Below are 20,194 nucleotides of genomic sequence, written 5' to 3'. Positions count from 1 at the left end.
GAGTAGGTGCTGCCTCATATCCACCTATGTATTTTGGCACATTCCCAGATTTGCCAAGCGAGGTAAACCTTCGAATGCATAAAAATGCGGCACCTTCCCGATAAAGGTGCAATGAGGAGAAGTATCTTTATTTCTCCTCAGTTTTTCCTCTTTCTAAGTGTGTTGCATTCTACAGCACACTTAGAAAGAGAAAAATGCCTCCATGGATGCTTTTTGTGCAGGAAGATGTCCTTCCTGCACAAAAACAATCCTACCTGCACCAAGAAACAAGGGTGCCAGCATTGGCACTAGGCTGCACTGTGTGCGCCATCACAGAGAGAGCGGGAATGCACCATTTGTTAGTAAATATGGTGCATTTAGCACGGTAAGCTGTCTTGCTGCATTGCACTGCATCAAATAATGATAAATCTGCCCCCTACCTGCTGTTAGCTTCAGACTGACTTCAGCATTACTTTTTCCTTTGATTTAGATAATTCTGAAATTCGGTGGGCCGATGATTCCTCAGTGAAATATTTATCAATATTCCCAATATACATAGATTTTGACAATTCATGTGTCACAGTAAAAAGTTTGCCCTTCCTCTAAAACTGAGCTTGAGCTCTAAACTTCATGAATAAAATTCACATGTAAATATGAGGACAACGTATAAAGGACCATATCAAAATTGCTGTGGGTGTGTCCACTCATATTTTTTTCATTATTCCTGATCTTACCATTAAAACCTAAATACTTCCTGGAACAATACTGTCCTCTTGCACATCTTCATGTGCTAAATTGTTGAGAATTTACAAAGATTAAAATATTCCTTTCCAGTGGAGTCCTGTCCCCATGCCTCGGATGCTTAGAAGAGAAGCAGCGGACACAGCCCCATTCACCCGCCCACAGCTTGTCTCAGAGGTCCCAGACCAGAAGCCACTCAGATGCCAGCTCAAGGAAGTCCTCTTCACGCAGCTCCTCACGCTCTACACGTCACAGGTCTTCTTCAGCTAGATCGTCACGTAGCAGATCCTGCTCTTCAAGGAAGAGGTAAGTTCACGCAGCAGGATACCTATGGCACATCCGCACGATCTGGAGAGGGCATTCTTTTACAATATTTTCATGATATAATTTTGATGCAAATACAAAGAACTGAACCATAGTCAGTGTGCCTCAGATTTTCTCTAATTCTGTTACCAGGAGCAAAGTTCTGTTACTCTACATTTGCACTAGAGGGCTTTCCAACTCAGCCCCCAATTGTCTTTCACTCGCAAGCATGCCTTCACAAAACCAAAATGGCCCCCCCAGGATCGGGGTCACAGATGATTTTAGGTCCTCTTCTAATGACTGGCCCAATACAAATAATCCAATCAGGCCTTTTATAGACTAGTTTTACAAGTCCAAATGTCCCCCCTACAAAAGCAGGCGAGCAGAGACTGTGTATCAGAACATTTGTACACACTATTGCCTAATGCCTTCATGTGCCTACATTGTATATCATATTATCCTCATATTAAAAGTATTTCAATTTTAAAAATACTTTCTAAAAGCTGGATTGTCGAATAGTTAGAAACCTGGACTATCAGAGCTCACTTGGTTTGAACTGTAAACTCTGATTTAAATCAAAATAATCTCTGTGCTAGTGACTGGTCTAGCTTTGACCTAGACATGGGTAGTTCTCGCCCTTTCTCAAGGACATATTATAATAATAATACCGACATTTATAAAGCACGAACAGCTACCTCTACAGAGGTGTCCCGGCGCTCCAGCATGGGCAGCATGCAGCAGTGACCAAAAAAGCAGTCCCCCGAGACGCCCTGTGATACTAACCCAGACTAAAGAGCTACGTTTTCACAGCCTTGTGAAATTAGTTGGCAGAGAGTTCCATAGTTTGGTAGCCCCCACAGTGAAAGATCTGCCACCCAGCAGTGTTTTCATAAATCGTGGAGTCCAAATCAGATTATGGGAATTAGATCTCAATGAACGCTTCTGTTTATAATGACATAGCCGACGTTTCAGATAACTCGGACATTTGCCACGACATGAAGGGGTCCACACAAGGAAATGACCTTCACATGAACTTGTTTCTCCTTCTAGATCCTACTCAAGATCTCGCAGCTATTCACCCAGTTCCAGCAGGAGGAGTCGCGGCAGCACCAGCTCACGGCCCCGCCGTAGCCCCAGCTACTCTCGCTACAGCCCCAGCAGGTACACTATGGTTCCTAACTTCTAAAATGTGAACATAGCAAAACTGTAACTTCGAGGATACTGTTGCTTATCACCCACCAACCTAGCTAACGGTTAAAGTTGTCATCATGCACATCAATGTTTACAGCTATGCATGCAAATTATCTTTAAACTCTCTGTCAATCTTGTTCTGAATTGCAATTTAGCATCTGAAGTTTTTTATGGCATTCAAAACGGTTTAATATACTAAATTGCGTGTGGCATTTTAGCAATTTCACCTCTAAACATATGATTTGAGTTAAACAGACTGCCATACACAGCATGCTTAGCAAAGATGACTTCCTGACCTTCATGCTAATCTGCATCTCGGGGCAATACATATAAATAGAACACTACTTGTACAGCTGCCATTAGTTCTTCTGTAGAGTTATATACATGTCTGGTATACTATTTCAATGCAATTATGAGCCAAATTTAACATTTGCTGAGTTGCCATCCTGTCCTCCATGCCTCCTCTCTCCTGGCAGAAGAGTGCCCCATATAGTTAGGTATCCCTGCATGGTGGCCAGCATATCTAAGGCCTTCAGTGAAGCCGCCAGGGCAGTGTCCTTTGCTGAGCGGGCACCGTGTTTGTTTCATCCCACTCAGCATTGTTTTTTTGTTTTTCTATAGCAAACTCTCAAAGCGGGTGTTTAAACAAAACCTCAATGACCCTGCGGAAAAGGGGTAATTTGTTTTCTTTGGCTGGTCAAAATTGTCCAGCTGCAAACCAGCCAAAGCTTTGACACAGAAAACGCGGTGCTTCTGCACTCTGTATAAGTGGCAGGCAAGCTGTGAGTTTGGTGGATGTGGCACCCATTCCTTGTGGTCGATGGACCTCATCAGGCAAGATCTAATTGATACCCAAAATAACACAGCGAATATATGGTCACTTGCTGCCCTTTCCCTGATCCTTGCTACTATCTATCATTAATGGCTGCAGTGTGTTCTTCTAACACAAAATCTATAAAACTGTGTATGCTATGCAAAAGGATCTTGGTATATATGCCCACTAGTCTAGCACCTTAAAGGTTATTTTGGGTAGAGGAGAGACGTGGTGGGATATTCTCAGCAAAGCAGCTGGCAAACGCAGTGAGTGTTCTGGTTGGCAGTCCTTGTACGTCACAAAGCTTAGCCAAAGTAAGATGAGTAGGATGGATAGGGCCAATAGGCAGATGGACATCCCCTAGTGATTCTACTGTAAAACAGTGATACAATATGGATCCTGCTTGTCAAAATAAAAATCATCCACAGCTATTGGACTATTTTCTTTGCTTCCATTTCTCAGGGACCGTGATAGAGAGCACAGGTATGGTTCCAGCGAAAAAGATTCAAACAAGGAACGGCAGAAGAAAAGACGAAGGTCCTACTCACCCATGAGGAAGCGTAGAAGAGATTCACCAAGCCATCTGGAAGCTCGAAGAATCACCAGGTAGGTCTAAAATAGGAATAGAACAAGTGAACCAACTGCAGAATGGGCTTCTTGTCTTAGAGTCAAACTGGCATGGCCCCTCAGAAAAGAGCCAGGCACTGACATGGGCAGCTCAGCAGCGTGAAGGATAAAAGAGCAACACTCCAGAAAGGACTCAGGTATCAGAATGGGGACATGGAGCTGGATATTTCTAAAGGTAAATACAGTAGCAGCCCATGTTTGGGACAAGTGACAAGGGGTGAGCGGGGGCATAGGGGTTGCGAAGGGAGGGGAGCAAAATTAAAAATAATAATAAAAAAACAAAACCTTCCCTTCAGCCGTTGCATTCCTTGTCACGCTCCTCTGCTTCAGGCACAGACTCCCAGAATGCCCTGCAGCATATCCAGAAGCTGCTCTGAGATGAGCACAGCTTAAGGATTGGCCTGAGCACCCTTGATCAGCGCTCCAGGACAGAATGGGAGTCTGTGCCTACTCTCTCCAACCCCAGCAATGCAGCTGGGGTTGGAGAGAGGTTTACTGTGCATGATGGTTAGGCCGGGATGAGACAGCCGGCCAAACCATCATGAGCAGTGAAGGGAGTGCACTACCACTTCCCTCAGTGCTGTCACCCCCCAGGCCTCGTCCCCAAGACTCAGCAGGAAAGGAGAAATGATACAAGTGCGTTTTTTTCTCCTTTCCTGCTGTTTTTGGGGGAGTGATGCTCCTCTGCCATAGCGGAGGACCCGTTGCTGGGTAGATATCAGCTGGAAGCACCTGCAGTGTTTCTTCACTTAGTTTATATAAAGTTGAGAAGTACAGATTTGTGTCTTTTGCTTCTATTATCAACTAGTAACGTGTATTCCCACATCTTTGAAAGACCATCAAGAAGATGTGTCAATAAGGTCCCAGCTGCCAGGATTTATCAATGAAACACACTTTTCTTTAATTATGAGGCCACATTTTATGTCCCAGTTCTACACTAGTTGCTTGAGGAATGTGAGGCTACTAGACTGAAATGGCTGGACACTATTGTACAGCCAATCTCAGAATGGTTGCATTGTTGCGGGAACTAGTTGTTGGGCCAACAGAGGTAAAAATCGACCACTATCTTCTCTTTATATCTAAAACTACTAGCCCTTTAGAAGGACTAAACATGATATATAATCTGATAATTAAACTTCTCTGCATAATCCAAGGCTTACTTTTAGCTGGATTGTGAAAAATAATGAAAGGGGTGGCTCTGCCTTCTCGATCCGCAGCGCGAGGATATGAGGCTTAAAGGAGTTATCAGGTCCTTAAAATATGCAAAGCAAATGAAGCCAAAATTGACTTTGAGAGGTAGATTTTCGCACTGCTAATAGACTGTGTGGGCACCGTATTGGGTGATGTAAAAGTACTAAAATAAAATAGTGTATATTGATTACTGCTCCGATCCTTTGCACATTAACAGTCTCATATTACTGGAGAAGTTTGCAAAGGGTAAAGGATTGGAAAGTGGGAAGAGTACCAAATCATTATGGTTTTCAACCAAACAGATTGTAGGGAAAAGCTTGTTCAAACTATTTTCAGCCTCATTAGAAAGACTCTGGTAATTTTCACAGTGCTAGTGACGAGTTACATACCCTGCCACAATTACAATGTCAGCAGTAACTCTAAATATCTGTTGTCTTTCACAAGGAGACCACAGATGTTCAAAGGAGTTGCTGCCTCCAGTTGAAACTTGTGTGAAGGGGGGAGGTGGAGGATGAGGAATAAACTGCAGAATTTTGTTTGGTATTTCTGGTTCTGGTTCTGCATTACTGAGGGGACCTACATTGTCCATCCCTGAAGTTACTGGTATCCCAATATAGTAAACCAGGCGGATGGGAGTTACCCTCCCAAAATCTATGGACCTCTTTTGAAATAAAAAGAAAGTAATGCTTCTAGAAAGCATATAGTGAAACCATTAGGGCTGCCCTGAGTACTCCTTAAATTGAACATTGATTGCTCTGGCAAGCAAAATGCTGAGCCGTAGCTCAGTTGCACTGAACATGTAGTCCCTTTAATGTTGCATGTGGCATTCACAAGGCAACTTAAGTGAAACTTTTAGATTACTTCCACTAGTGACAGATGGGGTGCAATTTTAAATGGATTCCATGGCAAGTTCTATGTGTAAACCAGCGGCGGGCAGTACTTTTTGCAGGGAGGGGGCTGACGGGCTACACAAGCACACATACAAACTCAAACACACCCATACATCCCCAAACACATGTGCACACATACATATCAATTCACAACACTCACTCCCAAATATTCCTACATGGACGCACACAAACATCAAACATAAAACAAATCACATCTGCGCAGCTCTGGCTCGGAGGTCCCTGGAGGGTTGGGTTAGCCAATGAGAGAAGGCAGCAGTACCTACCTCGTCACAGAGTGGAATGTGGTCAGTAATAGCTGCTGATCTGTGACGCAGTGTCACTGACTGACACTCGGTCCTGGGCACTTCAGAGCTTAAAACTAACTGCATGAGTTAGAGAAAGTCTGTGACACTCCCCTTCATCGCAAGGGTCAGGACCTCAAGGTGCTTTGCCAGGCTGAAGAGGTCAGGCCCAGAGGAAGTGTGACATTTTCAGTCCTGCAAAGTTCAGCCCTGGGAGCCAGGAGACTGTGCATTTAAAGTAAAGTGTCTGTCATGCTGAACTTTGCTCAACCTGATTGTTTCTCTTCTTGTTGGGCAAAAGGTGAGAGGACATGGCCTCTCGACCCATTAGGACCAGCCGCAGCAGGGGTAAATTCAGAGGGGCATATTTATGAGCCCCTTTGTGTCACTCTTGCACCAAACAATGTTGTGCAAGAGGGATGTAAATGAAAAATGTGATTTATGAAGCCACACAAGGCCACCTGGTGAGGTCCTGCGTGGGTTTATAAATCTCGAGTAATGTAAAGCAGCACAAATCGCTGTGTTGCATTACTCTGCGCCTGGCAGGTGTTTCCATGGGTGTTGCTTGAGTGATCTCATACAAAATCCATGGATTTTGACACATTCCCAGATTCACAGCATCAGGTAAACCTGGGAATGCTCCAAGAGAGGCGTAACAAGGAGAAATATTTCTATATCTCCTTGTTTTTTCCTCTTTCTATGTGTGCTGCAGAATGAAAGAGGAAAAAGCCTCTCAGGATTGTTTTTGTCGCGGTATGTGCCACTTCCTGCAAAAAAAAATTCTGTGTTGGCACTAGGCTTTTCTTTGTGTGCCAGTGAAGCAGAAAGGACAGAAATGCACTATATTGTCTTAAATATGAAGCATTCCTGCCCTTTCCCAGTGGTGCAGTGCAGCACAGCAAGGTGACCTACTGCACCGCGCCATTTCTCATAAATATGGCTGAGTTGTTTGCTCACATCCAAGACAGTCAAGACTCCAAAGCATGGCTGCATCAATGTGTATTAGTAAGCCATTTCCTTGACAAAAAAAACATAAATCACACAGTGTCAAGGTCTAATGATGTTTGCCTATCAAGGCTAAAATCTCAGTGAGATCTCACTGTGGATAAAATAGGATAAAATAATATATACATTAAGAGTAAATGTCTTAATAAATCATGAGACAGATTTTCCAGTACTAGACTGGATAACATTTAGTAATAATGTTTTTCTTTTTTGTGAGGAGCACTAATCACTATACATTTTTTGAGGGGTATCATCATAAATTCTAGATTTAGCTTACTCAGCATTGCGAAAGGAGCTAATGAGTTGATAGATTTTCCTCTCTATGACCCGATAACAAAAGGCTTTAATCCCCATATTAATAATTTAGGGCCTAATGTACAAAGCTAGTTTGTGGTTGTAAATCATGAGATTTGCAAAGTCAGATAATATGTTTTTACTATGTAATGAAAGCATTTTGCCAGTCAGGAAAGGACTTTCAACTCACAAAATGAGTTTCTCTACCATTTCGCTGCCTCCAGGTGAAATTCATAGGGGGCGTATTGCAGTTAGAAGGGGGAATGAAAGTGGAGTCCCTCCTAACTGCAATATAGAATGATATCAATGGTTTGTAACCACAATTGCAGTTGCAAACCATTGATGAGCTACTGACTTCTCAAGGAAGGTGGTACCCCATTCGTAAAGAGGACATTTTTCCATTCAACATATTTCCCTTTGGGAACTGTGTCAGGTGATCTCGGGGGAGGGGCAAGATCTTTGATCCAGAGGAACACTGTCTGCTCCCACAATAGAGACGTATTTTTTAAAACACTACTGTGGGATCCTGCAGGACACGTTCTGGTGTTCCAGTAAATGCACTATGTCACAAGCCACTCCCTGAGGGCTGGCCTCTACACTGAACCCACACTCATCCATCACAGGTGTGACTGGCCAGGTGACCCTGCCAATAAAAGGGGCAGGCGCACATGCCCTGGGCCAGTTTTAGATACCATAACTATGACTCTGTGTCTTTCTTCCATGTACATGAGGGCCTTGGCCTCAAGACTCCACAACCCTGTGTTCCTTTAATGAACACATACAGCTTTAAAAAAAGATTATTTTTAAAGCAGCTTCAATTCCTCTACTGAACAAAAACAAATTCCCCATTTGGGAATGCTAATATACGGATGGTGATTAGGAGCGCCATCAAGTGTTTGTATTCGGTCACAGGGGGTTGCAAACAGTGTGATTAATATTCGTTAGGTGGTGGCTTTCTATATTTGTTAGGTGGGGGCTTCCTATAACCCAGTGCAACTGGAGGTGTTGCGACGCAACCTATTAGTACAGTGGTACCAAAAAGCAGAGACATGTTGAAAAAACTGTTGGTGTGCAGTTTGCAAATGCTTTTTGGCAACCTGTTCTTAGTAAATCAGGCTGGTAATAGGGAGTGGCAAAAGACAGCCATGTGGAGGGAACAAATGCAGAGTTATAAAAGAGCTGTTTTCACTGTGTGCACATACTCCTTCCTGACTGAACTGTAGATGAAAGCAGCCTTAATTATATCTATATATTACTTGTGAAACATATCAGTGTGTCTCAGGATGTTCAACTATTTGTTAAATGTTGATGTAACCCAGGGCCCAATTCGGGGGTACACGCAGGTGGACGCCGTCCACCCACTTTTTTCACAGTGTGACGGCTGTCCACCGTGCCAAGAATTTGGCCCCACTGAATAATGTGCTGAACTCGTCCAGGTGTAATTTCCAAACACTGGGACACTTTCAGCAGCGCCTGCACGTTGTCTGCCTTCCATCTGCAACAAGCAACAACGTGCAGGCTGGGAAAGCCGTTCTTATTTAAAGACTCCTGCTGGACCCAAAACAGGCCGAATTTGAGGGTTCATCAGGCCTCCTTTTGTTCGAGTCTCTGGCTGGGAGCAGTCAGGAGCCTCACACCTAATGCAAATGAAGCGGAAGGGAAACAAAGGCTCACACCTTGTTAGCACTTCACACATACTTAAGAGAGGCAGCTTTTCACTTTGTTCAGTTCCTGTTTAGGAGATATGCATGCACTGTAAGAATATCAGATGTGTTATCTTTTCCAGTATTTACACAAACCAAATTGTATTTATATAGAGCTTACTTCGCCTGAGGACTTGTTGAAATAATTTAAGTACCACTATTTTTTCTTGTGTAGCCCGACTCATTCCAAAGCAGGGTGCCAGAGCGCCTTACATTAACACGTGCATGTACAATAAAGTATGTGTTCGTAAATGAATGTACAGGATGTGTTGCATAAAACTGGGATTGCAAGGTGTAGAAGTCACATATCATCTTCCATAGCTCACTGTGCTATAGTCCTCGCAATGCGCTCAAACGTACACATGAAAGACCGGCTAAACATATATGTGAGGGCTTTAGACCTGATGCCACTTCTTGTGATGCCACTTCCTGTAAAGTCGTGGCGTGTAATGCCACTTTCTATGATGTCATTTCATGTGATGCCATGTGTGATGTCGGCGTGATGTCATGCGCCGTGATGTCATGCAGCGTGCTATTGCGTGCCGTGATGTTGCACGCAGTGATGTCGCGCACCGTGATGTCACTTGCATACTGCCTAACTAGGTTAGTCCTCCCACTTCTTTTTTGGGGACTTGTGCCCTGATGTAACCATGTCTTCTTTCTCCATTCTCTCTCACCACAGTGCACGGAAGCGCCCCATTCCATATTACCGTCCAAGCCCCTCTTCATCCTCCGGCAGTGATAGCAGCTACACTTCCGGTCACGACCGGCGGGGTCGCTCTCGCAGTCGTGCCAGCTCCAGAAGCAGCCGGAGCTGGAGCAGCGCCAGCAGCGCAAGTAGCCGGAGTAGGACTCGGAGCAGGGGGTGGAGCGACCGAAGCAGCCGCAGCCGGAGCAGAAGCTATGACACGGATGGAAGCTACCACAAAAGGAGGGGTTAGATTAACTCTTCCCTGCTGTTGAAGACACTTTACCATGCGCGCGTGCACGGGTTTTCGTGTGCGCATGTGTGTGCCTGTGTGTGTGTAGGTTATTTTTAAGCACCCCCTTCGGCATAGTCGTCTCCTCCTCACTCGATCCCAAGGACAGGTGTCTGTGGAATCTCAAGCCCGTGCTACGTCACTGTGCAGCTCCTGGTGCGAGAACAGAAGGGTGGGAAGAGAGGCACACGGGGCAGGGACTGGTGATGGGCCTGTCTGTTGCAATACCATGTTTACAAACTAAATAGTCAGCAGGCCCCTCCTACCTCATGACGTCAGCACAGAACAGCAATTCAGTCTACCGAAGGTTACCCTCATGTCACAAAGTAGAGATTCTGTTAAGAGAAGGCCCATCCTGTGAATTTGGCGCCTAAAAGAGGAAGGACAAAGGATAGGACTTTGTGATCCCAGAGAAACTGTGGCTCTTGCATTTTCACACTCCTGACTTCTGACAAGGGGTTCCTCACTGTGGATGACTGGTCTTGGGAGATTTCTCGACAGGTCAGTTCCTTAAAAAAACACGTTAGGTTAACCTGACAGGCAGCAAGATCACCCCAGCTCGAGGCGCTTTTCAGATCCTTCGGCCTGCTGTGCCTGAATCAGGAGTATGACGTGGATACAAAACACACACAAGCCCGGATTGTTTTACCTGTTCAAATTGTCCTGTGAAACAGCAAAATTCCGAACTTTCCACACAGTGCAGGGGAAAACATGCATTTTTGCATTTCCCACAACACTGGATCCACATGTAATAGGAAGGTAATTTGACCCAAGCCCTGCATTACCTTTAATTTTCCAAGGTGTTATTACCGTCAAAAAATTCAGAAACTCTTTGAATAACCTTCCCCTGTCCCTAAGCCTTTTAGAGAAAAGCATCAGAGGTGTATTGAGTTTATAAGCAATTACACAAAGCACGACGTCCTACCAGTGGCTTTTTATTACAAATGTTAATCTTATTTAAGTGTATTTAGGGCAATTGGCACACACTGGCCATTAAATATTAGATTCCGTCAAAAAAATTAGTGGATATAGAACTTGGTTTATAACACAAAAAGTGATATCCTGGAATCTGCTTATAACATGAAGTCTCTGTTTACACAAGACATCTTTGATAAGTCAGTACCTCATGTGGCAATACATTAAAGCAGTAGTACTTCCGTAACACCACAGAGTTTGTTAGTCACACGCAACTGAAAATTGCCAAATTTGGGTATGACAATCTGACCATAATAATGAAAATAGGGACCAATCAATATGTACTGGATGCTATGTGCTAACGGGCCAAAGCACATGGTAAATAAGATGAACGCTTCATAATACATTTCCATAATAAAGAAACAAGGATTTCTTGCTTTGTTTACTTGCCTAGCCACTAAATAGCACAAAGATGCTCTGGGGTACAAGACCGTAAATTCTGTATTAACATAGAGGGATGTCCTACTGATATTACCACACCCATTCCCATAGAAACATCATTGGTCATGGCTTACACCATGTGGTAATACAAATATCCATGTAATGTCCTCTTGTGATGTGAGACAATGATACAAGTTTAACTCAGACACTTCTTCAATGAGCAATGGTTTCTTCAAGAAGAAGTAGCAGCAATTCCTACATTATGATCTCGAAGTATTTTAAGTAATTGTCCACTAGCAAAAAAATCGTACACCGTACAACTATCTTCGATTCAGGACTTTAGATTATGGAGATGGAAACAATCCACTGGAGTCCTACTCTACGGTGGCGAAGACCGTCTTCAATTCTTTGTGCTTTTGGAAGTTTACACTTAACAATGACATCTGAAAGTGCAGAGAAATTTTGAATTCTTACCAAATACAAAATCTAAACTACATGAGCGACCCGAGGGTCTTAGCATCAATCCTTGTTTTTGGAATTATGTTTGGAATCCGTGCTTGGTGGACAAGAACGGCAACATTGTTTTGTAAATTCCAGACAATGCAAGCATTTGCATTTGGCGTTTCCACCTTTAAATGCCGCTGTACCTGTCTCTGATATTGTACAACCACAACAAGTGCCCAGGCCTGTAAGGTCAGACTCACTTAAAGGAGCCCTCACCTATAAAACAGCACTAATTAATTGCATGCATGACAACAGTGAAGATGTCCTCTAATATCAGCTGCAGAATATTCAACAACCACTTACTGTTCTTAACTCCACTTCTATTGACCTTGACGTTTTGTTCCTCAAGGCAGGCAATTGTGTAGTTTAGGATAGTACATCTACACTTGCCTATTATAGCTTAATTCCAAAAGCTACTTACCTTTAATATGCTAGGTAAGTAGATTAGCTATTCTTAACTCCTTATCTATTTATCTGGACAAAAGTAGATTTGGAGTTAAGAATTTTAAACTTACACTTACCTATATTAACCTTGACAGTTTGCTGTTAGCTGATATTCTTCAGTCAATATGCTGTCAATGGACATTTATACATAATATTCTGTCATACAATCATCATTCATTCACCAAGTCACTGGGGCAGATGCATTTAAGTCGATCTGAAATTATGTAAACATGTTGCCATTAAGGTCAGCCACTCACTTGTCACAAGCACTGAAGGCATCTCACTGTTTATACTGCATGGGTAGAAAAGAAAAGCCACATTCCTGGGTAAGAGAGAAGTGACTTCGTGTGATATGGTTTTTTGAAATTCCATCAAGGTGTAGACACTGGAACATCATCGGCTGTCTAGCACAGAATACCTAGCCGGTGCTAGTTTGCACCAAGGTTCTAATAACAACTATATCCTATAACATATAGCATGGGTTGCTATTTTGCTTAATTTCTTTTTGCAGCGGCCATTTAATTAATCATATTAAGTTAACTGACCCCCTGTATAGTATAAAAATGTGCCCACGATGAGCACCAGAAATGGTGATTGAGGGGTTACAACAATGGCAAAGTTCCCAATGTGTGCCGTTCTAAGTAGCTAATCCGAAAGAATCTCGGGTTTAGAAATGTTGAGCTGGCAATCAAAGGAATTGACATTCTTCGAATTCTGGAGTAAAACCAGTCCTAGCATGCCCCAAAGATAGAATGGGGCTCTATCCCATCATCAGATGCACTGTATGCACAGGCAACCTAACTTGGGGACACCAACCCAGAGAAGAAATACATATCAGTGCAGCAAAGAGGTTCACTGCTGCAACCATACTGCTGCGTCTACCCCACATTCAGCATATCTAAGATGGCAGTGGCTGACCAGACCAGAAGCAACAAGACATATCACTGGGCAGAGGGAAGAGTGATGTGAAAGAACATTATCCCGATGGAAGGTTGAAAGTGGAGTGAGACGTGCTGAGACCTTGTCTTGAGACAGGGAGAAAGGAGGTGTTGCAAAAATGTGACAATTTCTGAGGATCCTTTTGCACATTATCCATACATACATGCGTACTGTAAATTAAGTAAGGGCAGATTAAGGCCCATGTAAATAATGCAGAATAATAGTGATAATTATAATGTTACTCCTTATTCACTTGAGATCCTTTGTTGAGGTGGACTTTGCGAGAAAAACTCTGAGTAAGGAATTAGGCTAGGCCTAGCAATTCATGACCCAGCAGAGACTCTATGAGGCCCAACAGTCAGGGCCAACATGCACTGATCAAAGCTATCTATTTATCTTTTATTTAAGTGTATTTATTGGTCTACCATCTAAATGCAGAATTGAATGTTATTTATTTATTTTATGTTTATTAAATAAGTTATTTTCCTCTTAATATGTACTGGCTGTTCAATTAAAGTTGTAATACGCGTCAAACTAGCAAAGTTTGTAGAAACCAAGCTACTGCTCATGGTATCAGAAGCATGGACTTCTTTACCCAATAAGTCTGCACTCCTCTAGATGGGGAACACATTCTGATGGTACAGTTTAAAGGAGGCAAAAGATATTTGTTCTGACATATTCTGAAGATCAAAAGCAATAAAGTAGACTAAAACACAACGATGCTTTCCGAAATATTTATTTGCACACACAAAACCTTTATGTATAGGTCATGGAGCTTCAAGCATTGGAAACACTTGTAGTGCTAATACATTTTCATCCAAATGCAACTTTCAAGTGCCATAGCAGCAACCTCGCTCAGTGCTGTGGGCATTGAACCTACAATGGAGGACAGTCAACGAATGACAACCCAAATGTAACTGAATCACAACTGTAATACTCCAGTTTTTATTGTGTCTTTTGCTACCGTCCTCTTATTTTTATTTCAAAGATGTCAATATGCTCATCAGAGGAAGAGAACAGATATGTGGCCAAACACCAAATGCAGCTTATGGATCTTCATTTGACTAGTGGATCAATTAGGGAGCTTCAACAGCTTAAATAAAGAAAACAATACTCCATCCTAACAGCAGACACCCAAGCAGATAATGATAACAGAGTTGTATAATGTGAATAATCCATGGTGTGGACGAGGGCATCAAATCTGAGATAAACCCAGCTGCATTTAATGATGTGCCTTTATAGACAAATCAAGATTAAACAATTATTGGCCGAACCAAAATCATACTTTGAAAAATGTGGTGCCAACCACGTTGATCAAGATGGCAGGCCCAACGTCCTATCTGCTTCACATTAGCTAAAAGACAACACATCCCATAGGCACAAAAGTTACTTTTACCACAGCATGATAATGGTGGGCCCCATGGTTCAGTTTTAGTGCTAGCTTCTCCCTGCTAACCTTCAATTATTGTGTAGCCAGCACTCCGCTACTCCATCAGACGTGAAATCCCACAGCCAACCATTTGACACCAACATCATGGCAGCACAATCCAAGTCAAAAATGTTGTTTATGATTATGTTAACATGTAATACATTGTGTGTAAATTATTATAAGTCCTCAGGGTTGAATTTTTGTTTTTTATGTATTAAAATTGTGCATTTGTCTGTTTATTTATTCTGCAGTAAAGAGAAACCCAACCAGCTCTAGTCCGAATATACCTTCAGCATGGGATCTTATTCTTACATATTGTACATACTGTATAATGAGTTGTAAACCGAAAAAAGAGGTTTACGTAGCCATATGATTACAGATTGTATTTATTTCTTGTATTTATTAAAAAACTGTACAGAGGGTGAAAATAATGTCTGTTGTAAGTTTCCTCCGATTGCTTCTGTGCGTAGGGGAGTAGAATGAATTCTAACATCTGGTTGCAGAATCATAGACTTTACTCATTGTCATGAATGTGATGACTCCTAGAGTCGGTGTGCATGAGAAAATGGTGCACAGTAACACTATCACTTGTGACGTACGTGTGACATCAATGCCATGGCGGACAATCAGAATATGAACTTTTGGCTGACAGTGAGCCAACAAAGATAGAGAGTAGTCACAAAAAATTTACCTTTTTATTGTCGTATAACGAAACTGTACAACTGAAATTTTAAGGCACGCATCTGGTAAACTAAACCGATGAACGAAATAAAATGTCAAACAATTTGAACATATGCATTGAGTTTCATTTGTTCTGTTTTGGGTGAATGGTCCATACTGTCATTGTGATTTGTGAACTTCTGGGAATTCAGAAGTTGGGCTGGTTGATACCTGAAGGCTGCTGATTGTCTTGTATACTGCAGCTCCCCTATATCTATGACCAATCTGTGTCTAGTCTTAAAATATAGCCATATTGTAGTAAAAATAAAGTATAGACCCATTGAAGCCCTAGTTTGACTTCTGACAATCAGTTTAAAGACTCCTAAATAGCTGGAAATCTTCTGGACTCCACATGTTTCAGAAGAGTTGGGGGTTTGGTATCTAACATATTATTACATATTTCTCTGATATGCTTGTTTACAACCTTTGCATTGCAGAGGAAGAGTAAACAGAAGCCATCCCCTATCGCATAACAAGGAAGCTATACATGACTTAATTCTGTAATTTTTCATGTCAGTAACACACAACATATATGACAATTCTTTTTGAGAAGTGTTATAACGTATGGCATGCATACTGAAATCAAAGCATCCCCTTCTCCTGCTGAGACCCATGACCCAGCAATCATCGACCAACATTACTCCATTCAATGATCCGGTGACAACACAAAACCGTGAGAAGCTATAAAAGCCAATTGTTCATGCAGATAGATGCGCTCTCCATCAAGACCAACACATTTGATTATAGAAAATTGGGCACATGTAGGATGAAAACTCCCTGTGTGCCAGGACCACTGCAATTTTTTCACTTCTCAGAAGCTTTAGGAGTTTGTTTGAGACATGGTGACCACTCAGCATTCATCTGTGCCAATAGTGTATCTCCTGCATCACCAAATGCACTGTAGACAAAGAGATCCTTGCAATGCAGGTGAATACACTTGTATGAGAACTTAACCTACAATGCAGTGGGTAACATTCTAATGGGCAGGCAGTTGGCCGTGGGTGGTTGAGGCTGGGCTTCTACCACCAGAAGCCCAAGTGAATCACCCACAAGATCTAAATGACCCTTAATTATCTTTAATATATAATACAATTTACAAAATCCAAAGAACGAGACCAATTGCTCTTTGTCAGTTGGTGATGGGGACTATACAATACGTTCTATTTGAACCACTTACGGCTTCTACCCTTTTTTGATACTCCTCATATTTTATTTTTGACATACACATATTCAACCCTGGGGGTGATAGCCTTCTCAACCAAAAATCTTAGCTCTACGTTGATAGTCAAAGTATCTTCCCCATCCACATAGCTTAAATTCTGAAACTCTACTACTCTATTCAAAATGCTTCATAAGATGGCTCAGTAATCTTTGAAACATTGATGCTTTGGATTCCAATCCAAAGGGCTTCCAAAGTAATTGAAAGGCATCATCAGGCTTCACAAATTCTGTCTATCAAGCGAGAAGATCATTAATCTGACAGAACGTGATAAAAGGCCATCATCAAATCTAGCTATGAACTCAATTATGCTTTCACTCATCAACAATCAATTTGTCGGTTCTTGGGAGATCATGAGTCCTAAGTCAAACTGTCTCCTTCAGACTGTGCAAGTTGGTATATTCATCAATGGTAAAAGCCTTCCAGTGACAAGATTGGTCTTCCAGCACTACTTGATGCTAGGCCCCAAACCTACTTTGGAAAACCACTCAGCCTTGCTCAGCACATTGATCATCTTCACCTTTCTTGGGAGCAAATGATTCCTAACACAACTGCCTCACTGAGACTGTGTGAAGCTATGCATACGCATAGTTTGCAAACCGCTTTTGAGCCAGAGCCATATGAATACAATAACTTAACCTTTACAGACTCCAACTATGATGACCAAAGTTCGGAAATACATACATACTTGTAATCTGAACAAGACATTTGTCAAAGTGCAAATAAAATTCAATAAAAAAAGTAACAAAAAAAGCCTTTACAGACTCCATTCTCCCTTCATCATAAATGTTCTCCAACAAATCCAAACGTTTTCACATAAAACTGCATACACAAACACTTAAATCCCTCTAGCCTGATTCAAACAAGATATTTAAAAAAAATTGACAACTTTTTCACACTCCCTTGAACTGATGAAACCTAATCTTTCTTCCTTAGTTTCGTTTCAAAACATTCTGAGTTCTGCTTAATTCTCCCATCCAAAAATGTCCAACCCTTTTAAACAAAATCTACTTTTCCTTTAAAATGGCATCCAAACAGCATATTTACACTTCTTTTATAAGCTCCTACAGCAATTTGAAGAGATAGTAACTGTTTCTCCTTTCTCTGCATTTAAAATCTTTCCTCAGGTATCTCCATCCCACAATCCACTAACATTTTCAGTTTCTTTCCTTTTCTGTCCACCTCTCAAATACCAGTCATTGTGGTCACCCGTTGATAGCCAAGTTCATTCTCGCCATCTCAAATAATGCAGCCCCATTTCCATTTCTTTAGCTTCTTCCCATATGTTCTAATTTTCATTCACATAACTCCTTCCTGACCACTGCCTTGCTCTCTATTCTATATTGAATCTCCCTTTTTCAAATGACTTAACCATTATTCACATCTGACATATGAAACATTGATGTACATTTAAAACATGCCCTCCTGGAATCAGCTTAATTTTTAATATAGTCTGCACATTGTTCAAATTATTTCTACCACCACAATTTAATGGTTTTCAACCCCATTGTCTGTATGGCGTGGACACTACAGTATCCTCAAAGATATTATTGCTTATGACCAACTAAAAAGCTCTGTCTAAAGATTACTTTTTACATAACAAAGGTCTGCGTGACTTTTGTAAAAACTGGCAGGCATACCCTTCATTCCAGCCTGTCCAGCACATTGTCGCTCCTTCTTATGCAAAGACTTTCAGCATGGATTGCGCCGTATCATGGAAAGCTAACACTCAGTTGTAAAACAAGAATGATCATTGACACAGTTACAATTATTTATGGGTAATTTAGTGACTCCTTAGTGCATTTGATACCATGCTTCTCTAGGAAGACAAGACATTTGTGATAAATAAATTACATCTAACCTGATATCCAAGCAGGTCTTAAGCAGCAAAGGAGTCCTCTGAAGTGCAGGGCAGGCCTTTTAAGTGTCCTCCACGTGTCCAACGTGTCCAAGAGTAAACTGAAGAGTGGATCTGGGGTTCCTATGTTTATACCTGGTGCCAGTTTTGAAGTGGAATACATTTCTAGAGTTTTCCCCACAGATGGTTCTGGAATGTCCCTCCTCCCTGCCAGGCTCCGATGGGGTCTAGGGTGACAAAGACTGGTGTGAAGCTCCTTGTGAGTGTGTTCTGGCAGCTTCTTTGAAATGTAAGTGGGGCAGGAACAGCACCCCCTCTCCCCCATCCTGGCAGAATTCCCGATCCTGCCAACACCTATTCCCCCTTTGTCTCCCTGTCTGGTGGAAATACACAAAGGCCAACTGCCACTCTAATCACAGCCATGTGACCCAGGTCACAGGCACCAAGGGCCTCATTTATGAAGGCCTTGCAACACTAGTACGTCACTTTTTCCCATTTTAAAAGTGACGCACCGGTGGCGCAAGGCCTTCATAAATAAGGTCCCAAATATTTAGGATAAGAAAATGGCAACTTTCTAAAAGTGGCATTTTTGGAATTGTGACTTAAAGTCCAACTTTACCATTGAAGAGAATTTTACATTATAAATCTTTAGAGACCAAATATGATCTTTCTATTTATTCCCAAACAAATGTTTTAACTTATTAAATGTAATCAGGTAACCCAATGTTATTCTGTGGGAGAGGTAGGCCTCACAGTAGTGAAAAGCAAATTTAGGAGTTGTTCACTACTAAGGACAGGTAAAACCTAAGTGTACATGTCCAGCTTTTTACATACACTGCACCCTGCTCTATGGGCTGTTTAGGACCTACCTTACGGGTGACGTATATATGTAATAAAAAGGGAGGTTTGGATCTGGTAAAAAAGGGTTCTTTTGCAAGGTTGAATTGGCAGTTTTACATTGCTCACAGCCTGCAATGAGTGGCCTGAGACATGTTTTAAAAGGCTACTTAAGTGGGTGGCACACCCTTCTTAATAGGAAGTATTAACAATTTAGACAACTAAAAGAACAAAGTCCTGTGCATATGGTTTTATCATGCATGATTGGATGGAGTCATCTGTGTAGAATAAAGGCTTCAAATCAGCCAAGATTACGTGTTGAGACTGGATATCAGGCTTCTTGAAGAATGAGTATTGGGGAATGATCCTGGTGAGTTATTCTGTGGGTTATTGTTTGTGGACCTTTTGTGTATTTTTAAATTTACTGACTGAAAACATTCAATCAATCAATCAATCAATCATTGCATTTATATGGCGCACTACTCACCCGGAGGGTCTCAAGGCGCTTCGGGAGGGGGGGTCCGCTACTGCTCGAACAGCCAGGTCTTGAGCTGCTTCCTGAAGGCGAGGTGGTCTTGGGTCAGGCGGAGGTGGGTCGGGAGGGAGTTCCAAGTCTTGGCGGCCAGGTGGGAGAAGGATCTTCCTCCTGTTGTGGCTCTTCGGATGCGGGGGACGGTGGCGAGCGCCTGGTTGGTCGATCGGAGGTGGCGTGTGGGAGCGTAGAAGTTGAGGCGGCTGTTGAGGTAGCTCGGGCCTTGGTCGTGTAGGGCTTTGTGTGCGTGGGTGAGGAGACGGAAGGTGATTGTCTTGTTGATGGGGAGCCAGTGCAGGTCTCTCAGATGTCCGGAGATGTGGCTGCGTCGGGGGA

The 20,194-nt window shown here is 42.3% G+C and overlaps 1 protein-coding gene across 1 annotated transcript in view; it reads left to right on the top strand.

Annotated features, from left to right (window-relative positions):
• The window catches only part of SRRM4 (serine/arginine repetitive matrix 4), a 251,361-nt gene extending 235,879 nt beyond the window's left edge, over window positions 1-15,482 (top strand). Inside the window, exons 10-13 of the mRNA XM_078667089.1 lie at window positions 814-1,026; window positions 2,074-2,184; window positions 3,491-3,634; window positions 9,723-15,482. Coding sequence (XP_078523215.1) covers window positions 814-1,026; window positions 2,074-2,184; window positions 3,491-3,634; window positions 9,723-9,981 — 727 coding nt within the window. The 3' untranslated portion in view covers window positions 9,982-15,482. The remainder of the gene's footprint in view (window positions 1-813; window positions 1,027-2,073; window positions 2,185-3,490; window positions 3,635-9,722) is intronic.
• The last annotated feature ends 4,712 nt before the right edge of the window (window positions 15,483-20,194 follow it).

This window comes from Lissotriton helveticus, chromosome 11 (assembly GCF_964261635.1).
Source record: "Lissotriton helveticus chromosome 11, aLisHel1.1, whole genome shotgun sequence".
Lineage (NCBI taxonomy): Eukaryota > Metazoa > Chordata > Amphibia > Caudata > Salamandridae > Lissotriton > Lissotriton helveticus.
This window is presented reverse-complemented; position numbering and strand designations above follow the sequence as displayed.